A 24,814-nucleotide genomic window follows, 5' to 3' on the forward strand; every position below is an offset into this window, starting at 1 on the left:
CCACAGCTGATGGTGTCTGGACCACAGCTGATGGTGTCTGGATCAGCTACAGCTGATGGTGTCTTGACCAGCTACAGCTGATGGTGTCTGGACCACAGCTGATGGTGTCTGGACCACAGCTGATGGTGTCTGGACCACAGCTGATGGTGTCTGGATCAGCTACAGCTGATGGTGTCTTGACCAGCTACAGCTGATGCTGTATATGGTTTAGCCAATATATGGGCGGGGTAAAGTAAATAAAGTTTTAGGACAAGAAATTTTACAAAATCAAATTGAAGACAATATTCATGGACCTCATTTCTCATACATCTTCTACAGCAACAAATGCCTACCCCATACAGAAACAAATGTCCTACCCCATACAACAAATGTCCTACCCCACACAACAAATGTCCTACACCATACAACAAATGTCCTACCCCATTCAGCAACAAATGTCCTACACCATACAACAAATGTCCTACCCCATACAGAAACAAATGTCCTACCCCATACAGCAACAAATGTCCTACCCCATACAACAACAAATGTCCTACCCCATACAGCAACAAATGTCCTACCCCATACAACAACAAATGTCCTACCCCATACAGCAACAAATGTCCTACCCCATACAACAAATGTCCTACCCTATACAACAAATGTCCTACCCCATACAACAAATGTCCTACCCCATACAGCAACAAATGTCCTACCCCATACAACAAATGTCCTACCCTTTACAACAAATGTCCTACCCCATACAGCAACAAATGTCCTACCCCATACAACAACAAATGTCCTACCCCATACAGCAACAAATGTCCTACCCCATACAACAAATGTCCTACCCTATACAACAAATGTCCTACCCCATACAACAAATGTCCTACCCCATACAGCAACAAATGTCCTACCCCATACAACAAATGTCCTACCCTTTACAACAAATGTCCTACCCCATACAACAAATGTCCTACCCTTTACAACAAATGTCCTACCCCATACAACAACAAATGTCCTACCCCATACAGCAACAAATGTCCTACCCCATACAACAAATGTCCTACCCTATATAACAAATGTCCTACCCCATACAGCAACAAATGTCCTACACCATACAACAAATGTCCTACCCCATACAGAAACAAATGTCCTACCCCATACAGCAACAAATGTCCTACCCCATACAACAACAAATGTCCTACCCTATACAACAAATGTCCTACCCCATACAACAAATGTCCTACCCCATACAGCAACAAATGTCCTACACCATACAACAAATGTCCTACCCCATACAGAAACAAATGTCCTACCCCATACAACAACAAATGTCCTACCCCATACAACAAATGTCCTACCCCATACAACAACAAATGTCCTACCCTATACAACAAATGTCCTACCCCATACAACAACAAATGTCCTACCCCATACAGCAACAAATGTCCTACCCCAAGCAACAAATGTCCTACCCCATACAACAAATGTCCTACCCCATACAACAAATGTCCTACCCCATACAGCAACAAATGTCCTACCCCATACAGCAACAAATGTCCTACCCCATACAACAAATGTCCTACCCTATACAACAAATGTCCTACCCCATACAACAACAAATGTCCTACCCCATACAGAAACAAATGTCCTACCCCATACAACAACAAATGTCCTACCCCATACAGCAACAAATGTCCTACCCCATACAACAAATGTCCTACCCCATACAACAACAAATGTCCTACCCCATACAGCAACAAATGTCCTACCCCATACAACAAATGTCCTACCCTATACAACAAATGTCCTACCCCATACAACAAATGTCCTACCCCATACAGCAACAAATGTCCTACCCCATACAACAAATGTCCTACCCTATACAACAAATGTCCTACCCCATACAACAAATTTCCTACCCCATACAACAACAAATGTCCTACCCACACAACAACAAATGTCCTACACCATACAGCAACAAATGTCCTACCCCACACAACAAATGTCCTACCCCATACAACAAATGTCCTACCCTATACAACAAATGTCCTACCCTATACAACAAATGTCCTACCCCATACAACAAATGTCCTACCCCATACAGCAACAAATGTCCTACCCCATACAACAAATGTCCTACCCTATACAACAAATGTCCTACCCCATACAGCAACAAATGTCCTACCCCATACAGCAACAAATGTCCTACCCCACACAACAAATGTCCTACACCATACAACAACAAATGCCCTACCCCATACAACTGCCGTGGTCTTCCAGCCCCTAGAGCGCCACTAGACCCCCCTCCCCCTCCCCTACCTCTAGCACCTCTGGAAGCGTCTAGCGCCGCTAATTCGACCTATTGTTTATGTTTACACCAGGCTAATACGACATAATCTCCCGTGTAAACATGGACGCTGACCTTTAGCAGCGGAAATGCTTGTGAGCGGCGGGCAGGGAAAGGTCTTCTATCGCCAGATACTGTGTTCCTTTACAGATTTACAGATTACACCGAGTTTACAAGCTGTGGCTCCGTCTGTAGGAATATATGGCTCCGTCTGTAGGAATACATGGCTCCATCTGTAGGAATATATGGCTCCGTCTGTAGGGATATATGGCTCCGTCTGTAGGAATATATGGCTCTGTCTGTAAGAATATATGGCTCCGTCTGTAGAAATATATGGCTCCGTCTGTAGGAATATATGGCTCCGTCTGTAGGAATATATGGCTCTGTCTGTAGGAATATATGGCTCTGTCTGTAGGAATATATGGCTCCGTCTGTAGAAATATATGGCTCCGTCTGTAGGAATATATGGCTCCGTCTGTAGGAATATATGGCTCCGTCTGTAGAAATATATGGCTCCGTCTGTAGGAATATATGGCTCCGTCTGTAGGAATATATGGCTCTGTCTGTAGGAATATATGGCTCTGTCTGTAAGAATATATGGCTCCGTCTGTAGGGATATATGGCTCCGTCTGTAGGAATATATGGCTCCATCTGTAGGGATATATGGCTCTGTCTGTAGGAATATATGGCTCTGTCTGTAAGAATATATGGCTCCGTCTGTAGGGATATATGGCTCCGTCTGTAGGAATATATGGCTCTGTCTGTAAGAATATATGGCTCCGTCTGTAGGAATATATGGCTCCATCTGTAGGGATATATGGCTCCGTCTGTAGGAATATATGGCTCTGTCTGTAAGAATATATGGCTCCGTCTGTAGGAATATATGGCTCCATCTGTAGGGATATATGGCTGCGTAGTTATGGTGAGTTGTGATCACCATCTATAACAATGGTGAGTTGTGATCACCATCTATAACAATGGTGAGGTGTGATCACCATCTATAACAATGGTGAGTTGTGATCACCATCTATAACAATGAGTTATGATCACCATTTATAACAATGGTGAGTTATGATCACCATCTATAACAATGGTGAGTTGTGATCACCATCTATAACAATGGTGAGTTGTGATCACCATCTATAACAATGGTGAGTTGTGATCACCATCTATAACAATGGTGAGTTATGATCACCATCTATAACAATGGTGAGTTATGATCACCATCTATAACAATGGTGAGTTGTGATCACCATCTATAGCAATGGTGAGTTGTGATCACCTTCTATAACAATGGTGAGTTGTGATCACCATCTATAACAATGGTGAGTTGTGATCACCATCTATAACAATGGTGAGTTGTGATCACCTTCTGTATTCAGACAAAGACAATCCCTCAACAGCCCGAGATAAAAGTGGCCCTCGTCTACAAGATGGCGGAGCTTGGAATAAATCTCTCTCTATTGTTTACACGAGGAGTCAACATGCCAGGGGCGATGACTGGGTCTCAGCACTTTAGTCCAGAACATTCTCAGGCATGGGCGGAACCTACAGCCTGCAGGAATACTAGGCCGGTCTTTAGAGATCCCACTGTGTTTAACTGCTAGAGATCCCATTGTGTTTAACTGCTAGAGATCCCACTGTGTTTAACTGCTAGAGATCCTAACTGCCAGAGATCCCATTGTGTTTAACTGCTAAAGATCACATTGTGTTTAACTGCTAGAGATCCCATTGTGTTTAACTGCTAGCGATCCCAATGTGTTTAACTGCTAGAGATCCCACTGTGTTTAACTGCTAGAGATCCCATTGTGTTTAACTGCTAGAGATCCCATTGTGTTTAACTGCTAGCGATCCCAATGTGTTTAACTGCTAGAGATCCCACTGTGTTTAACTGCTAGAGATCCTATTGTGTTTAACTGCTAGAGATCCCATTGTGTTTAACTGCTAGAGATCCCATTGTGTTTAACTGCTAGAGATCCCAACTGCTAGAGATCCCATTGTGTTTAACTGCTAGAGATCCCATTGTGTTTAACTGCTAGAGATCCCATTGTGTTTAACTGCTAGCGATCCCAATGTGTTTAACTGCTAGAGATCCCACTGTGTTTAACTGCTAGAGATCCTATTGTGTTTAACTGCTAGAGATCCCATTGTGTTTAACTGCTAGAGATCCCATTGTGTTTAACTGCTAGAGATCCCAACTGCTAGAGATCCCATTGTGTTTAACTGCTAGAGATCCCATTGTGTTTAACTGCTAGAGATCCCATTGTGTTTAACTGCTAGAGATCCCATTGTGTTTAACTGCTAGCGATCCCATTGTGTTTAACTGCTAGAGATCCTATTGTGTTTAACTGCTAGAGATCCCCATCCCATTGTCCTATGTCCGTTAGATGTTGAATGGACTTTAAATGAAAACAAAATGCACCACGGTGCTATGGCATCACACGTAAAGCACCATTCTCATTGTACGGGAAATGTTGTAAATACAATGACATAACTAGAATATAAGAAACATAAACATAGTGAATACAATCACATAACTAGAATATATGAAACATAAACATAGTGAATACAATGACATAACTAGAATATATGAAACATAAACATAATGAATACAATGACATAACTAGACTATATGAAACATAAACATAGTGAATACATTCACATAACTAGAATATATAAAACATAAACATAGTGAATACAATGACATAACTAGAATATATGAAACATAAACATAGTGAATACAATGACATAACTAGACTATATGAAACATAAACATAGTGAATACATTCACATAACTAGAATATATAAAACATAAACATAGTGAATACAATGACATAACTAGAATATATGAAACATAAACATAGTGAATACAATGACATAACTAGAATATATGAAACATAAACATAGTGAATACAATGACATAACTAGACTATATGAGACACAAATCAGCTAGACCATGCATAACAAAGACGTTGGACCTAATTAGTCAGACTACAAGATGATTGAATGAAGTCTGGCGTCTGATGACGTTAGCCATTGCCAGAATCAAGTCCAATCCATGATCACAATCATTTCAGTTTTTTATTTGCATCTTTACCAGGTTCCTTAATTCACAGTTAGTAGTTATTTAACCAAGTAAACAAAGTAGATTTTTTTAACTAAGTAAGATTTCAACTCCAAAATATTAGAAAATATGTCACTAATCAACAACTTATTGGTATACGACCTTCATTGACGGTAATGTATGGCGAAAACGTCACTGGGGTTTAAATGTGGCAAAACCTTTATTGACCATTAATTAGTGTACAATCGACATTGACCATTAATTAGTGTACAATCGACATTGACCATTAATTAGTGTACAATCGACATTGACCACTAATTAGTGTACATTCGACATTGACCACTAATTAGTGTACAATCGACATTGACCATTAATTAGTGTACAATCGACATTGACCATTAATTAGTGTACAATCGACATTGACCACTAATTGTTGTACAACCTTGACCTCATTGACTCCACTAGCTCAAACAATAACATGACCTACTTACATGAACAGCCGTGAAGTTCGAATCACGCTAAGAGCAACAGATCCCTTAAACTTCTTTCAATAGCACAGCGGTGGATCTAGAACAATATCCATGACACAGCGGTGGATTTAGAAAAATGTATCCATGGCGTCCAGAAGTGGATGACTGGTGCTAAATGCTAATCAATCATGACCTTTGCGCGTGAGTTGGGAGCACACAGTCCACCATTGCTCCCACACACACACTGAGGCCGCTCTCACCCCACACACAACACAGATTAGCACAGGAACGCTGGGTACAGGCGAAGGTAGGAATCTCGCCCCCCTCTACCCCACCTCCCTTATCTACCCCCTGATTTCCATCAGCGCATTATTGCTTTTCTCTCGACGTGACGGGATCTAGAACCAAGGATGAAGATGCCAGAACAACTGGAATTCCCGTTCCATTTTTTTTTACAAAACTTGGGCAAGCTTCAGCAGGCGAAAGATAAGCGCGGCAATAACGGGGGGGGGGGGGAGTAAGGGAATGAGTGAGGTAGGGAGGGAGTGGGGAAGAGGGTGGGGCATGGTTTAGAGCAGGGTGGGGCAGAGTTTAATCGTGTTAAGAGAGAGTGTAAGGCTGGTCAGTGGAGGGAAAGCTTGAGGAGAGGCAGGGGAGAGATGGGTAGGACAACAGGGAGGGTAGGGGAGGACCATAGGGAGGGTAGGGGAGGACAACAGGGGGAAGGGGAGGACAACAGGGGAAGGGTAGGACAATCGGGGAAAATCTGTTTTCACAAACGGGGACCTTAAACCACGGATTTACCCTACATTGGTCTGTCTTTTACAGTGGTATTTTTTTTCCCTATCCGGTGTGTGGTTCACTTCTCCCTATCCGGTGTGTGGTTCACTTCTCCCTATCCGGTGTGTGGTCCACTTCTCCGAGGTTCACTTGATCAAATTATGTCCAAGACCACTTCTAGCAATTAGATACAAGGTACACTTTTGAAAATAAAATACAAGGCTCACTTTTAAATTAGTGGTTCACTTATTGAGATAACTGACGTCAGAATTGGGGTCTCTCGCCAGATCTTCGTACACGGCTGTGTAGAGATGTAGGGACCGGCAGACCAATGTAGGGGACCGGCAGACCAATGTAGGGGACCGGCAGACCAATATAGGGGACCGGCAGACCAATGTAGGGGACCGGCAGACCGATGTAAAAGACCGGCAGACCAATGTAGGGACCGGCAGACCAATGTAGGGGACCGGCAGACCAATGTAGGGACCGGCAGACCAATGTAGGGACCGGCAGACCAATGTAAAAGACCGGCAGACCAATGTAAAGACCGGCAGACCAATGTAAAAGACCGGCAGAACAATGTTGTAGACCGGCAGACCAATGTAAGAGACCGGCAGACCAATGTAAAAGACCGGCAGACCAATGGAAAAAAACCGGCAGACCAATTTAGGAGCAATGTAGAAGACCGGAAAACCAATGTTGTAGACCGGCTAATAAATAAAGACCGGCATGCTGTTCTCAACACTGCTGTTTGTCTGTGGTTAACTCTTTATGTCGCCCTCTTGTTAAACATCGACAGGTCATGTGCTCGCCACCTTTAAGGGGTTAAACTTGTCACGTGATTTAGGTATCTACTCAGTCAAAAGTTGTTGTGGTAGGCACGAATACACAGTCAAGAGTTGTTGATGTGGTAGGCACGAATACACAGTCAAAAGTTGTTGTTGTGGTAGGCACGAATACACAGTCAAAAGTTGTTGTGGTAGGCACGAATACACAGTCAAAAGTTGTTGTGGTGGTAGGCACGAATACACAGTCAAAAGTTGTTGTTGTGGTAGGCACGAATACACAGTCAAAAGTTGTTGTGGTAGGCACGAATACACAGTCAAAAGTTGTTGTGATAGGCACGAATACACAGTCAAAAGTTGTTGTGGTAGGCACGAATACACAGTCAAAAGTTGTTGTTGTGGTAGGCACGAATACACAGTCAAAAGTTGTTGTGGTAGGCACGAATACACAGTCAAAAGTTGTTGTTGTGGTAGGCACGAATACACAGTCAAAAGTTGTTGTGGTAGGCACGAATACACAGTCAAAAGTTGTTGTGGTAGGCACGAATACACAGTCAAAAGTTGTTGTGGTAAGCACGAATACACAGTCAAAAGTTGTTGTGGTAGGCACGAATACACAGTCAAAAGTTGTTGTGGTAGGCACGAATACACAGTCAAAAGTTGTTGTGGTAAGCACGAATACACAGTCAAAAGTTGTTGTGGTAGGCACGAATACACAGTCAAAAGTTGTTGTGGTAGGCACGAATACACAGTCAAAAGTTGTTGTGGTAGGCACGAATACACAGTCAAAAGTTGTTGTAGTGGTAGGCACGAATACACAGTCAAAAGTTGTTGTTGTGGTAGGCACGAATACACAGTCAAAAGTTGTTGTGGTAGGCACGAATACACAGTCAAAAGTTGTTGTTGTGGTAGGCACGAATACACAGTCAAAAATTGTTGTGGTGGTAGGCACGAATACACAGTCAAAAGTTGTTGTTGTGGTAGGCACGAATACACAGTCAAAAGTTGTTGTGGTAGGCACGAATACACAGTCAAAAGTTGTTGTGGTAGGCACGAATACACAGTCAAAAGTTGTTGTTGTGGTAAGCACGAATACACAGTCAAAAGTTGTTGTTGTGGTAGGCACGAATACACAGTCAAAAGTTGTTGTTGTGGTAGGCACGAATACACAGTCAAAAGTTGTTGTTGTGGTAGGCACGAATACACAGTCAAAAGTTGTTGTTGTGGTAGGCAAGAAACGCTGAGAACGTTAACGTAGACACAGCAGTAGCAGGTGGAAGAGGAATCGGCAGGCTACACACGTCAGTCTCATAATGTGAACATAGGTCTTTTATCTCTACCAGTCTCATAGTGTGAATATAGGTCTTTTATCTCTACCAGTCTCATAATGTGAATATAGGTCTTTTATCTCTACCAGTCTCATAATGTGAACATAGGTCTTTTATCTCTACCAGTCTCATAATGTGAACATAGGTCATTTATCTCTACCAGTCTCATAATGTGAACATAGGTCTTTTATTTCTATCACATCAGTCTCATAATGCGAACATAGGTCTTTTTTCTCTACCAGTCTCATAATGTGAACATAGGTCTTTTATTTCTATCACATCAGTCTCATAATGCGAACATAGGTCTTTTTTCTCTACCAGTCTCATAATGTGAACATAGGTCTTTTTTCTCTACCAGTCTCATAATGTGAACATAGGTCATTTATCTCTACCAGTCTCATAATGTGAACATAGTCTTTTATCTCTACCAGTCTCATAATGTGATCTTTTGTCTCTTTTATCTCTTTTATCGCTATCTTTTATCTCACAATCTTGACTGTACAATACCATTCTCATTTTAATATTTAAGAAGACAACAAGCTAAATCTGTATGAGGAATAGATTTTTTAAATCAAAACCTGTTTCAATGTACGTCAACAAAAGATGTTTATGGCAAATATTCCATAAGCACGTATTACATAAAGTTGACTAGAAATGTAAGTACACAATGTATCGATACCATCAAGTATTGACTAGAAATGTGAGTACACAATGTATCGATACCATCAAGTATTGACTAGAAATGTGAGTACACAATGTATCGATACCATCAAGTATTGACTAGAAATGTGAGTACACAATGTATCGATACCATCAAGTATTGACTAGAAATGTGAGTACACACAGCAATGTATCGATACCATCAAGTATTGACTAGAAATGTGAGAACACAATGTATCGATACCATCAAGTATTGACTAGAAATGTGAGTACACAATGTATCGATACCATCAAGTATTGACTAGAAATGTGAGAACACAATGTATCGATACCATCAAGTATTGACTAGAAATGTGAGTACACAATGTATCGATACCATCAAGTATTGACCAGAAATGTGAGTACACAATGTATCGATACCATCAAGTATTGACTAGAAATGTGAGTACACAATGTATCGATACCATCAAGTATTGACCAGAAATATGAGTACACAGAGCAATGTATCGATACCATCATGTATTCGGCATGACTCAAATAAGAGTACTACCTACTCCCACCCCCTCCCATTTGTCAAGTTTCCCACAGCCAGGAGCAGCAGGTCCCAGACTTTTGATTGAAGGCAGCAGTCACGTGGCCATGTCTGTAGTTACAGTAGTCACTCAGGTCCCGCTCTATCACATACCTGTAGAGGTCCAGTCTATCAGGAACCTGTAGAGGTCCCGCTCTATCACATACCTGTAGAGGTCCAGTCTATCAGGAACCTGTAGAGGTCCCGCTCTATCACATACCTGTAGAGGTCCAGTCTATCAGGAACCTGTAGAGGTCCCGCTCTATACCTGTAGAGGTCCAGTCTATCAGGAACCTGTAGAGGTCCCGCTCTATCACATACCTGTAGAGGTCCAGTCTATCAGGAACCTGTAGAGGTCCCGTCTATCAGGAACCTGTAGAGGTCCAGTCTATCAGGAACCTGTAGAGGTCCCGCTCTATACCTGTAGAGGTCCAGTCTATCAGGAACCTGTAGAGGTCCAGTCTATCAGGAACCTGTAGAGGTCCAGTCTATCAGGAACCTGTAGAGGTCCCGTCTATCAGGAACCTGTAGAGGTCCCGCTCTATACCTGTAGAGGTCCAGTCTATCAGGAACCTGTAGAGGTCCAGTCTATCAGGAACCTGTAGAGGTCCCGTCTATCAGGAACCTGTAGAGGTCCCGCTCTATACCTGTAGAGGTCCAGTCTATCAGGAACCTGCAGAGGTCCAGTCTATCAGGAACCTGTAGAGGTCCAGTCTATCAGGAACCTGTAGAGGTCCCGCTCTATACCTGTAGAGGTCCAGTCTATCAGGAACCTGTAGAGGTCCAGTCTATCAGGAACCTGTAGAGGTCCAGTCTATCAGGAACCTGTAGAGGTCCTGTCTATCAGGAACCTGTAGAGGTCCAGTCTATCAGGAACCTGTAGAGGTCCAGTCTATCAGGAACCTGTAGAGGTCCAGTCTATCAGGAACCTGTAGAGGTCCAGTCTATCAGGAACCTGTAGAGGTCCAGTCTATCAGGAACCTGTAGAGCAGTGGCGTAGCGAGGTCGGGTGTCACCCGGTGCGGCACTTAATGGTGTCACCCCCCAGAGGCTTAGCGACCCTTCCCGGGGACAAACTTTCAAATTTTCGATTTGTACCCCGTCCTCAAACTTTCGATTTGCACCACCTCCCCCCCCCCCCCCCTCAATTTTTCTCTATATATTTTGCTATTTTTTGCCTTGGTGTCACCCCCCGCCCCCTAAATGGTGTCACCCGGTGCGGTCCGCACCCCCGCCCCTCCCCCCCCCCTCGCTACGCCTCTGCTGTAGAGGTCCAGTCTATCAGGAACCTGTAGAGGTCCAGTCTATCAGGAACCTGTAGAGGTCCAGTCTATCTATCAATATCCAGTGTATTAAAATATCAGAAAGTTGGAAAAGTGCAATTGGTCCAGTCAATCCATGGTTTACAAACATGAAAGTTTAGAGTGTATCAGGCTGGTAGAGATTAGAGGTGTTGGACGCTGTTATCGTCTTCACTCGCTCAATGGGTTGTTTACTTAAATACATTGTCGGAAATTTATGTGCTCAAATACATTGTCGGAAATTTATGTGCTCAAATAAATTGTCGGAAATTTATGTGCTTAAATAAATTGTCGGAAATTTATGTGCTTAAATAAATTGTCGGAAATTTATGTGCTCAAATAAATTGTCGGAAATTTATGTGCTTAAATAAATTGTCGGAAATTTATGAGCTCAAATAAATTGTCGGAAATTTATGAGCTTAAATAAATTGTCGGAAATTTATGAGCTCAAATAAATTGTCGGAAATTTATGAGCTTAAATAAATTGTCGGAAATTTATGAGCTCAAATAAATTGTCGGAAATTTATGAGCTTAAATAAATTGTCGGAAATTTATGCGCTCAAATAAATTGTCGGAAATTTATGCGCTCAAATAAATTGTTGGAAATTTTTTGCGTTTAAATAAATTCTCCGAGAAATATGTGCAGGCATAAAGTGTGTGAAAGTTGTGTGGTTGACAGATCGAAGTGTGCACGCACATAATTCTGTGTGTGAGCGTCTGGTGTTAACAGGCCGTTGGTGTCATTTCCTTTTGTTAAGTCATTAATTAATGAGGTGGGCGGGGCTAAAAATACCCGACGAAGACAAACATGAGATGACGTGAATGAGATTTGGTTGGTACATTTACTTACACAGCCAGCTGGGGTTTTGTAGACAGTCAAAAACACACATCTGGCTAGTAGGTTTGTTGTATACAGCAACCTACTCGAACCTAGCAAGTAGGTTTCAACTTGGTTTAAAACCTAGCGCGCTGTCTGCCGGCCAAAGGTTTCTTCTGACTCCCACAAATCACCCGCCCCGCTTATCCGCTCGTCATGCTATTGCAAATTTACGTCGTTTCCGCTACAAGCCAGGGGCGATAACTAATCGCGTTGGACTTACGCATGCGCATAACAAGACGAGAAATGGATAGAGATTGGGGTTAAATGTTATGCACGTGTTGTGAATGTGAGTAGATTTGGGCCACAAATTCTAGGGAGTGGGGGTCTAAGGGTGGGGCGGGCAGGATTTAAGCTGAAAAACTTGCAGTGTTGAAGGTTTAAGCTTGGCTGTATGTGGCTTTTCTTTTCTTTTGGTGGTGTGGGGGGGGGGGGGGGGGGGGGGTGGGGGAGGGGGGGGGGGTTGACTTGCTGCGTGAAGTAAACAATAAAGACACGGACAATAACAAACGAAAAATAGATGACATACAAGGAAGACAGAATATAAATGTCAGACGTTGTAACCAACAGACAATAGAAGATACAGAAAACAGAATACAGACTAAAGAAGAAAGACGACATCAGACAAGCACATCAGGACAGAAAACAAGAAGTAAGACGGACAAAAGTAAGACAGACAAAAGTAAGACAGACAAAAGTAAGACAGACAAAAGTAAGACAGACAAAAGTAAGACAGACAAAAGTAAGACAGACAAAAGTAAGACAGACAAAAGTAAGACAGACAAAAGTAAGACAGACAAAAGTAAACACAGATAACAGACAGCAGCGACCACGCTAACTTTGATCTAAGAGCGAGCTAGCAAGGGTAGAGAACTCACCATCTGATTTGCTGACGTAGCCACTTGAAGGAAAGGCCGACAAGCGCGGGAAGTTGCCTGGGGAAGAGAGAAAGTTGTTTGACATTTTGTTTTCACAGACTCATGGTGGTTGGTGGTAGTGGTGGCAGCTGCTGGTGTCATGTCTGGTGTTAACATGGTGTCATATCTGGTGGTGATTGAGGGTAGTCCACCTACCTCGATTCTCAACAGCGTACAACATCATGCGGGTCACCACATACTACCACGCGGGTCACCATATAACTACACTAGGGTCACCATATAACTACACTAGGGTCACCATATAACTACACTAGGGTCATCATATAACTACACTAGGGTCATCATATAACACCAGCTGCCAGTGGCTACAGGTGTCGGACACACCAGCTGCCAGTGGCTACAGGTGTCGGACACACCAGCTGCCAGTGGCTACAGGTGTCGGACACACCAGCTGCCAGTGGCTACAGGTGTCGGACACACCAGCTGCCAGTGGCTACAGGTGTCGGACACACCAGCTGCCAGTGACTACAGGTGTCGGACACATCAGTGGCTACAGGTGTCGGACACATCAGTGGCTACAGGTGTCGGACACACCAGCTGCCAGTGACTACAGGTGTCGGACACATCAGTGGCTACAGGTGTCGGACACACCAGCTGCCAGTGGCTACAGGTGTCGGACACACCAGCTGCCAGTGGCTACAGGTGTCGGACACACCAGCTGCCAGTGACTACAGGTGTCGGACACATCAGTGGCTACAGGTGTCGGACACATCAGTGGCTACAGGTGTCGGACACACCAGCTGCCAGTGGCTACAGGTGTCGGACACATAAGTGACTACAGGTGTCGGACACACCAGCTGCCAGTGGCTACAGGTGTCGGACACATAAGTGACTACAGGTGTCGGACACACCAGCTGCCAGTGGCTACAGGTGTCGGTATATTATAACAGTGCACAATTCTATAAAGGCCAATGTCATACCCGGCATCTGTATATACATGCATGCAGTGTTTCTTTCAGACTTTTTCTTGAAACTTTTGGGTAGGGGCGGACACTTTTCAAAGTATATCTTTTCTATATAAATTGGCCGACATGTCGTACTTGTTAGCTCGGTGTTAGAAAACAATTTTAATTTTTTTTATATTTCAACAAAGAAACAAATCGCCAGCATCCCACCAACATCCTGAATAGATGTAAAGATAGCCCTTACAATGTGTGAGTTATGCTGTATATTACCCAATCGATATCCCAATAACCAATAGCCGGCCACAGATCGATGTCCCCATTGATCCCCATCCGTCAATGTCTGGTACCCACCCCACGACTTTAAAGCACGCCACTGACTAGCTCACGTGACGCCCGTCAATGTTTCATGGCCGTTACACTCAGGATATGAACAACATAGCCGTTCTTACATCAGCATGAACGACACCCCACCCCACAATTACTTCCCTGAATGCCCCTTCCCCCCCCCCCCACAATTACTTTCCCCACACACCGACTGACCCTTCCCCCCACAATTACTTTCCCCACACACCGACTGCCCCCTCTCCCCACACAATTACTTTCCCCACACACCGACTGTCTCACACACTGCCCCCACTCACTGACTGCCCTTTCCCCCCCCCCCCACCCCACACATACCTAAAACGCATCTATCAAACAGCAACCAGCATTGACAGCAAACCACAAGTACTCTAGAAACTTCAAAGCCATGTGATATTTAGCCGGCTAAAAATAACCGAAACATCTATGGCAGATTGAAACATGATAGGCTGTCTCTCGTGAGATGATTGACGTCTGTCTAAGAACCAATCAAATCGCCCCGTCTGACGAGCGTAATGCATGCTCCCATTCGATCGTTTGTTTGTACGGCGAAAGTAAAGACAAACACAATAATCCTTTCAACTCGCCGCTCCATTGGCGCTCCGATCTTTAGTTTCAAGGGGCGGAACTCCGGCATTGTTTTCCCCGAGTTGCGTGGTCTGTGTACACATGTAGTCGTGCTCAGTGGACGGGCGAGCACGGTACACACTCGGGGCAGGGCAAGCTTAGGGCTGGTTAAACACCGGTTAGGGTTAGGGATGGTTAAACACATGATGGGCGGGGGTGGTTAAGTCTGTTGTCGTATGGGTGGTTAAGTCTGTATGGGTGGTTAAGTCTGTATCAGGTGGTTAAGTCTGTATCAGGTGGTTAAGTCTGTATGGGTGGTTAAGTCTGTTGTGTGGTTAAGTCTGTATCAGGTGGTTAAGTCTGTATGGGTGGTTAAGTCTGTTGTGTGGTTAAGTCTGTATCAGGTGGTTAAGTCTGTATGGGTGGTTAAGTCTGTATCAGGTGGTTAAGTCTGTATGAGTGGTTAAGTCTGTATGGGTGGTTAAGTCTGTATGGGTGGTTAAGTCTATATGGGTGGTTAAGTCTGTATCAGGTGGTTAAGTCTGTATGGGTGGTTAAGTCTATATGGGTGGTTAAGTCTGTATGAGTGGTTAAGTCTGTATGGGTGGTTAAGTCTGTATGGGTGGTTAAGTCTGTATGGGTGGTTAAGTCTGTATGGGTGGTTAAGTCTGTATCAGGTGGTTAAGTCTGTATCAGGTGGTTAAGTCTGTATGGGTGGTTAAGTCTGTATCAGGTGGTTAAGTCTGTATGGGTGGTTAAGTCTGTATGGGTGGTTAAGTCTGTATGGGTGGTTAAGTCTGTATGGGTGGTTAAGTCTGTATGGGTGGTTAAGTCTGTATGTGTGGTTAAGTCTGTATCAGGTGGTTAAGTCTGTATGGGTGGTTAAGTCTGTATGGGTGGTTAAGTCTGTATGGGTGGTTAAGTCTGTATCAGGTGGTTAAGTCTGTATGGGTGGTTAAGTCTGTATGGGTGGTTAAGTCTGTATCAGGTGGTTAAGTCTGTATGGGTGGTTAAGTCTGTATGGGTGGTTAAGTCTGTATCAGGTGGTTATGTCTGTATGGGTGGTTAAGTCTATATGTGTGGTTAAGTCTGTATGTGTGGTTAAGTCTATATGTGTGGTTAAGTCTGTATGGGTGGTTAAGTCTGTATGGGTGGTTAAGTCTGTATCAGGTGGTTAAGTCTGTATCAGGTGGTTAAGTCTGTATGGGTGGTTAAGTCTGTTGTGTGGTTAAGTCTGTATCAGGTGGTTAAGTCTGTATGGGTGGTTAAGTCTATATGTGTGGTTAAGTCTGTATCAGGTGGTTAAGTCTGTATGGGTGGTTAAGTCTGTATCAGGTGGTTAAGTCTGTATGGGTGGTTAAGTCTATATGTGTGGTTAAGTCTGTATGGGTGGTTAAGTCTGTATGGGTGGTTAAGTCTGTATGGGTGGTTAAGTCTGTATGGGTGGTTAAGTCTGTATCAGGTGGTTAAGTCTGTATGGGTGGTTAAGTCTGTATGGGTGGTTAAGACTGTATGGGTGGTTAAGTCTGTATGGGTGGTTAAGTCTGTATGGGTGGTTAAGTCTGTATGGGTGGTTAAGTCTGTATGTGTGGTTAAGTCTGTATGGGTGGTTAAGTCTGTATGGGTGGTTAAGTCTGTATGGGTGGTTAAGTCTATATGTGTGGTTTCGCCAAGTTATAAACCTATCAGTATGAGAATGAGATCTACCAGCTAATTTGTTACTAATTAATTGTTTTTATATCACCATCGTGAGCTGTTGTGTGCATGGTTTGTACATGATGTGTACACACTTCCCTCACATACACACATACTCACACACTCACATACACACTTTATTTACATACACACATACACACTTTAATCACATACACACTTTACTCACATACACACTTTAATCACATACACACTTTACTCACATACACACTTTACTCACATACACACTTTAATCACATACACACTTTATTCACATACACACATACTCACACACTCACATACACACTTTACTCACATACACACTTTAGTCACATACACACTTTAATCACATACACACTTTACTCACATACACACTTTATTCACATACACACATACACACTTTACTCAAATACACACTTTAGTCACATACACACATACACACTTTACTCAAATACACACTTTAGTCACATACACACATACACACACACTCACATACACACTTTATTCACATACACACATACACACTTTACTCAAATACACACTTTAGTCACATACACACATACACACTTTACTCAAATACACACTTTAGTCACATACACACTTTAATCACATACACACACACTCACATACACACTTTACTCACATACACACACACTCACATACACACTTTACCCACACCCACCTCCTCCATCCTAGAACAACTTTAGTGTCTTGTAAGGCCACAACCGACTCATAACGACATAATCTTACAGCCCCCCCCCCCCCCCCCATCCATCAGAGGAAAGAACTCGATAAGACAAAACGTTTTTATCTGCTCTAGGCCACGTCAGTGAAAACCTACTGATAACACAGGTCAGCGTGACACTAAACCTACATGTGTAGGTTGCTATGTGTAGGTTTAGGTTAGGTTTATGTTTAAAACTGTATCAATGTTAAATGTTTAGGTTAGGTTTATGTTTACAACATTATAATGGCCGTGTCCTCTATAAAATACCACATTATAATGGCCGTGTCCTCTATAAAATACCACATTATAATGGCCGTGTCCTCTATAAAATACCACATTATAATGGCAGTGTCCTCTATAAAATACCACATTATAATGGCCGTGTCCTCTATAAAATACCACATTATAATGGCAGTGTCCTCTATAAAATACCACATTATAATGGCAGTGTCCTCTATAAAATACCACATTATAATGGCAGTGTCCTCTATAAAATACCACATTATAATGGCAGTGTCCTCTATAAAATACCACATTATAATGGCAGTGTCCTCTATAAAATACCACATTATAATGGCAGTGTCCTCTATAAAATACCACATTATAATGGCAGTGTCCTCTATAAAATACCACATTATAATGGCAGTGTCCTCTATAAAATACCACATTATAATGGCAGTGTCCTCTATAAAATACCACATTATAATGGCCGTGTCCTCTATAAAATACCACATTATAATGGCAGTGTCCTCTATAAAATACCACATTATAATGGCCGTGTCCTCCGGCATCTAGGACCAGGACGATCAGAGGACACGTGACAGGCGGCGAGGCTCGGATAGAGTGACACGACTCATTAAAAACTGCGCTAAGTCTGATGGGGAGTGGGGAAAATTGAATAGAACGGAATGGCTGGCTTAGTGAGCGAGAAACCAAGGGACACGATCCATGAGATATTGTTCTCTCCCCTTACACCGTCTTCGTGTGACGAATAGATTAGGAAGTCACACCGCCTCAAGGTGAAAGTTAATTCTAGAATTTTTTTTTTAAATAGCCACAAACTGACACCAGCTCCCATGTTAATATCTGGATATTGACCATCACATGTAGATATTGACCATCACATGGAGATATTGACCATCACATGTAGATATTGACCATCACATTCAGATATTGACCATCACATTCAGATATTGACCATCACATGTAGATATTGACCATCACATGCAGATATTGACCATCACATGTAGATATTGACCATCACATGCAGATATTGACCATCACATTCAGATATTGACCATCACATGTAGATATTGACCATCACATGTAGATATTGACCATCACATGTAGATATTGACCATCACATGTTGATATTGACCATCACATGTAGATATTGACCATCACATGTAGATATTGACCATCACATGTAGATATTGACCATCACATGTAGATATTGACCATCACATGTAGATATTGACCATCACATGTAGATATTGACCATCACATGTAGATATTGACCATCACATGTAGATATTGACCATCACATGTAGATATTGACCATCACATGTAGATATTGACCATCACATGTTGATATTGACCATCACATGTAGATATTGACCATCACATGTAGATATTGACCATCACATGCAGATATTGACCATCACATGTAGATATTGACCATCACATGTAGATATTGACCATCACATGTAGATATTGACCATCACATGTTGATATTGACCATCACATGTAGATATTGACCATCACATGTAGATATTGACCATCACATGCAGATATTGACCATCACATGTTGATATTGACCATCACATGTAGATATTGACCATCACATGTAGATATTGACCATCACATGCTGTACAATATAATTCCTTCTGAGCTTTGAACTAAGCTGGATAAGGCCAATATCCACATAACTTAGACAAAACACAACGACCATCTGTCAACTTTCAAGATCCTCCTACATGACGTAATACGTCAAGCGGTCTGTCATGACGTCATCGAGTAAATCAGGTGACGTCTAACCCGACAGCTCTACCTCAACATACAGTTAGAATTAGACACAAAACATTAGCCATTTTAACTCAAACAAACATGCCGTTTAAAAAAAACGAATCTCTAAAGCTGCAGCTATTAAAGTTTATGGTCTATAAAAAAACAGGAATCAAAGTTGTCTTTTTTCGGCAACTGAAAAACAAACGGTAGTTTGAAAACACTAGGGCATTGTGTGGTCTATCTTCAAACCGGTCTCAGTTTACTCAGAGAAATGTAGTTAAACCCAGAGAAATGTAGTTAAACCGGAAAACGTTTCTCTTACAAGAAACACGAGGCTCGTATTGAGTTAGTATCTATTTGAATTGGAGAATGACTCCATGATTCCAGACGGTTACCAGCATCGGTCTAAGCTTACAGCCTTGCCAGATATTGATACGTCGCTCACAACGATGCTCCATTCATAGCTGATCAATACTCCTTCCATCACGATTTCTAACCATTAAAGCGATAAACATCCGACATTCTGAGATAACGATTCTTCATTCCGATACCAAGTTTGGTTGGGTAATGATTAATGACAAGATCATTGCGGTTATAAGCAATGCAAATAACGAAGATAAAAAAAAACGATACTTTAATACTATAACCGTTTTTAAGACAGGCTACAACAAAACACGTTAACTAGACAGGCTAGGGTTAGGGTTAGTGTTATGGTCAAGGTTAGGCTTAAAAAAATGTCTAGAGTTGGTTTGGTTTTGTGTTAAGTTTTAGGCTGAGTTGAATGCTTAGGTGTTGGTCTTTTTATTAAGGTTAGGATTAAGGTAAGATAAGGTATAGAATTTGCGTTAGAGTTAGGATTCTAACTTGAGGGGGGAGGGGGTAATTCCCCGGGGTTGTAATTGATAGGGAATAATTGACGGGAGGGGGGAATACGGGGGGGGGGGGGAGTGCGGAGAGTAATTGACGGGAGGGGGGGGAGTAATGACGTCTTTTAGACAACTAGACAGGCTACCACAAAACATGGTAGCTACCCATCAAATAAGGTAGCCACTAACTCAGTGCTACTTAAAATGCTACGCTGGATCACAACAATCCTATGTTGGCTCGTCGTTGATTCGTCCAGTTTCGTAACACACTTTAAACTGTTGATTCGTCCAGTTTCATACCACACTTTAAGTTATTTAAACTCTATAACAGTCACACTATTTAAGCTCTATAACAGTCCCACTATTTAAGCTCTATAACAGTGCCACTATTTAAGCTCTATAACAGTCCCACTATTTAAGCAATAAGTCACTTATTAAACATTAAAATAATTAACATCGGCCTGAACTAGCAGATAATGTAATTAATGTGACGCTTGATGAAGCCACCGTTTAGCCACTGGCCGCCACTTAGTGGCTACAGCCCCGGTAGCAACAGGTGCTGTCAAAGAAAAAACAATCCATTAAAATTTGATGCCGACTTTTTAACCACTTCAAGCGACGCAGGTTGGCGGACGTCCGCGAAAAGCGTGTTTAAATGTCATGATACACAAATCATCTTCAATTCAACTCAGGCGTGTTTGGCTTAATGTCACTCATTAACATAATGTAGCACCACTTGAAACAGGACTGCACAAGCTGTCTCACACCAACAGCTGACCTGGAGTGTCACACATTCAAATCTTCACGACACACGTGCATACACCGCACCACTACACACGACATACGACATACACCGCACCACTACACACGACACAAACACACGCGCTTCATTACTCCGACAAAGCGCCACAGATAAAAATACATGCGACAAAATGACCGACGACGTATTGGCTCCCGACAAAATGACCGACGGCTTATTGGCTCCCGTCAAAATAACCCCCGACAATTTCGGGACCGATAAAATGACCCCGACTTCCTACATCGCCATACAGGTCCTCTTGACAAACTATCCCCAACAACTTGACCCTTGCAAACTGTCCCCAACAAAATGTTAAAGATGTGCTAGTGTGAAATCAATGACACGTAGAGATGGGCCAAATGTGCTAGTTTTGAAATATGAAAGCATACCAACGTGGAACTTCGTGTTTTACTTGAGTATGACCTAAGCTCATGAGATTTGATGTACAGTTATGGCGCGGTCCTATCGACACGGGAACTTTTGTCTGCAGCCCTTTGCTCGTGAGTTTTATTGTCTGTTTGCTGGGGGATCATTTTACCGCAGGAAATATTACCAGTACAATTAACGAGAGAATCAATAGCTGGCGACTTTAAGACAGCTCGGTCTATGGGTCTCTGGTCTAAAGATCTGTATTAAAACCACACACATTACCTCAAATATACCATTCTCATTTACACGAAATAAATTTATAACCGAAATAAATTTACCACCAAGATTACCGCCGAAATAAATTTACCACCAAGATTACCACCGAAATAAATTTACCACTAAATAAATTTACCACCGAAATAAATTTACCACCGAAATAAATTTACCACCGAAATAAATTTACCACCGAAATAAATTTACCACTGAAATAAATTTACCACCGAAATAAATTTACCACCGCCAATCATTGACCACCAGTAGCCACCATAACACCTGTTGACGTCATCTGACGACCGTCCTGACCACATCCGGTACGTACCCGGCCTGGTGTGTCATGACGCATCGCAGACGGTCAGTGAAAGTTTTTTTTTTTTAATAAGACGTCATTATATGCCAACAGTTTTACCAGTAGGATGACGTCATACAGTCCAATAGTTTGACCTGCAAGAAGACGTCATACAGTCCAACAGTTTGACCTGTGGATGACGTTGTGATGTAGAAAGATGCTAGAGAGACGAGTGGGGGCGGAATATTGATGGTTAATATCTGAGATCAATTGGTAGGACAATATCTTTGGGGACCCAAGGTCATGTAGTCTCACTACATGAAAGAGGTCATGTAGTGGACTAACGGAGGTCAATCTATTACGACAAGAGAACAATGAACCGCCGTCACAGAGATGAAAGACACGCTAGAGTGAGCAGATAGCGCGAGATTCTCTAGTGGCACCAGGCTGGTCCTGCCTCTGATGTCAGGATAACATTGGACCATGCTTGTCGCCACCACCTCACCCACTCCCCATGATAACACTACATCCCCCCCTCACCCCCGCCCCGACACTCCGGAATAAAAAAAAATATTCGAGCACGTTGGTCCCCGGTCATGTCAGCCGCCAGTTGTAAATCAAAGTTTCCTGTCAGACGATTGACATCTGGACGGCAGCCGTGCTTCCTTTATCGTCTGCTCATAAAGGCTCGCTTTGGTGCCGTCCATCTCGGTCTTAGCATTGGTTCCATTCACGGGACCACACAGCAGTTCAGTGTATTTGTTAACACTAGCTTGTGATGTTAACACTAGCTTGTGTTGTTGACACTAGCTAGAGAAACGGTAGTGTGTCGCTAACACTAGACTATCAGAGAAAGTTAGTGTCGCTAACATTCGACTATCAGAGAAAGTTAGTGTCGCTAACATTCGACTATCAGAGAAAGTTAGTGTCGCTAACATTCGACTAACAGAGAAAGGTAGTGTCGCTAACAACATTCGACTATCAGAGAAAGTTAGTGTCGCTAACATTCGGCTAACAGAGAAAGTTAGTGTCGCTAACATTAGACTAACAGAGAAAGTTAGTGTCGCTAACATTCGACTAACAGAGAAAGTTAGTGTCGCTAACATTAGACTAACAGAGAAAGTTAGTGTCGCTAACATTAGACTAACAGAGAAAGTTAGTGTCGCTAACATTCGACTAACAGAGAAAGGTAGTGTCGCTAACAACATTCTACTATCAGAGAAAGTTAGTGTCGCTAACATTAGACTATCAGAGAAAGTTAGTGTCGCTAACAACATTCTACTATCAGAGAAAGTTAGTGTCGCTAACATTCGACTAACAGAGAAAGTTAGTGTCGCTAACATTCGACTATCAGAGAAAGTTAGTGTCGCTAACATTAGACTATCAGAGAAAGTTAGTGTCGCTAACATTAGACTATCAGAGAAAGTTAGTGTCGCTAACATTAGACTATCAGAGAAAGTTAGTGTCGCTAACATTCGACTACCAGAGAAAGTTAGTGTCGCTAACATTAGACTATCAGAGAAAGTTAGTGTCGCTAACATTCGACTATCAGAGAAAGTTAGTGTCGCTAACATTAGACTATCAGAGAAAGTTAGTGTCGCTAACATTCGACTACCAGAGAAAGTTAGTGTCGCTAACATTAGACTATCAGAGAAAGTTAGTGTCGCTAACATTCGACTATCAGAGAAAGTTAGTGTCGCTAACATTAGACTATCAGAGAAAGTTAGTGTCGCTAACATTCGACTATCAGAGAAAGTTAGTGTCGCTAACATTAGACTAACAGAGAAAGTTAGTGTCGCTAACAACATTCTACTATCAGAGAAAGTTAGTGTCGCTAATGTTACGACCACTTGGTGTTTAACCTGGGCTGACCCGTATGTTGGGGTAGCGATCTCACGCTCATCCATCAACCTGGCGGTGGTCAGAGGCTGACCAGTGCTGGCCGTGAGAACCTTTGGGCCGTGACGGCCACACCGGATTGGGTACCACACTGTGGGCAATGCATACCTGGTGTCTTGGGGGACTCGGCTATTAACGTGGCCAACAGCCCATAAATTACCTGGTGACACCACGGGCTGACCGTTGATGCTTGATCTAGGCTAGTGACGGTCCGTGTTTTACGGCTGGGAAAACCTTCCAGATCGCACAGGGCCGAGATGGACGGTCATGTCCTGACCTGACCTGACCTTGGGGTCAGGCTCGATTAACAAGGTTCCCACACTAGCGAGGGACGACTTGAGTACTTTAGGAGGGTATACCGGAGACTAGGGGGACACAGACACTCTCGACAGACACTCGGGGGACACACTCGGAGACGGACGGACGTCTCGGATAGCTAGGTTTAGAGGAGACATGGGTCGTCTCTGTGAGCTAGTGGAAAGCCACGACATGTTTTAGACTTAGGCTAGGCTTGACAGTTAGGGACAAGTAGATTAGTCAAATTAAGGACTTTAGTTGTAGATAGTTGTGTATTTTTCCTATTGTGTTCCATGTGGTGGCGGGTTAATGTTAGATGTTGTGATTTGTGGCGAATAAATAGAGATTATTGAAGTTGGCTTTTATTTATTTTTATTTTTCTTCTTCTTGTTTACGATTCCCCTGACTAGTTCGAAAGGATTAGAGAAGGGGGTACGTAACAATTGGTGGCTAGCGTCCCGGGATTGAATAGACAACGAGGCCGTAGTTGAATAGTTTCTTTATATGCCATTTTCAGTTGGGGGCTCACGAGCTTGTGTTTTAGTTTTAAGTTTTATGAGTAGTGACAGTAAAATTGTTCACGGAATCAGGAGAGTTTTCCAAACATTGAGTAAGTAGCGAGCTTATCACCTTTGTATTGACACTGAGTTTATTT

General features: G+C 42.6%; 1 protein-coding gene across 4 annotated transcripts in view; it reads right to left on the reverse strand.

Moving 5' to 3' along the window:
* Positions 1-24,814, reverse strand: part of LOC131936928 (homeobox protein six1) — an 87,688-nt gene that overhangs the window by 26,350 nt on the left and 36,524 nt on the right. For 3 of the 4 annotated variants that reach the window (XM_059294058.1, XM_059294062.1, XM_059294063.1), the window contains one exon: positions 13,047-13,103. In XM_059294058.1, the coding sequence (XP_059150041.1) occupies positions 13,047-13,103 (57 nt within the window). Of the gene's footprint in view, positions 1-5,887; positions 6,111-13,046; positions 13,104-24,814 lie in introns of those variants that run through there. The other variant, XM_059294060.1, reaches the window with a different exon arrangement.

This window comes from Physella acuta, unplaced genomic scaffold (assembly GCF_028476545.2).
Source record: "Physella acuta isolate Inbredline_101_S28 unplaced genomic scaffold, ASM2847654v3 ptg000196l, whole genome shotgun sequence".
NCBI lineage: Eukaryota > Metazoa > Mollusca > Gastropoda > Physidae > Physella > Physella acuta.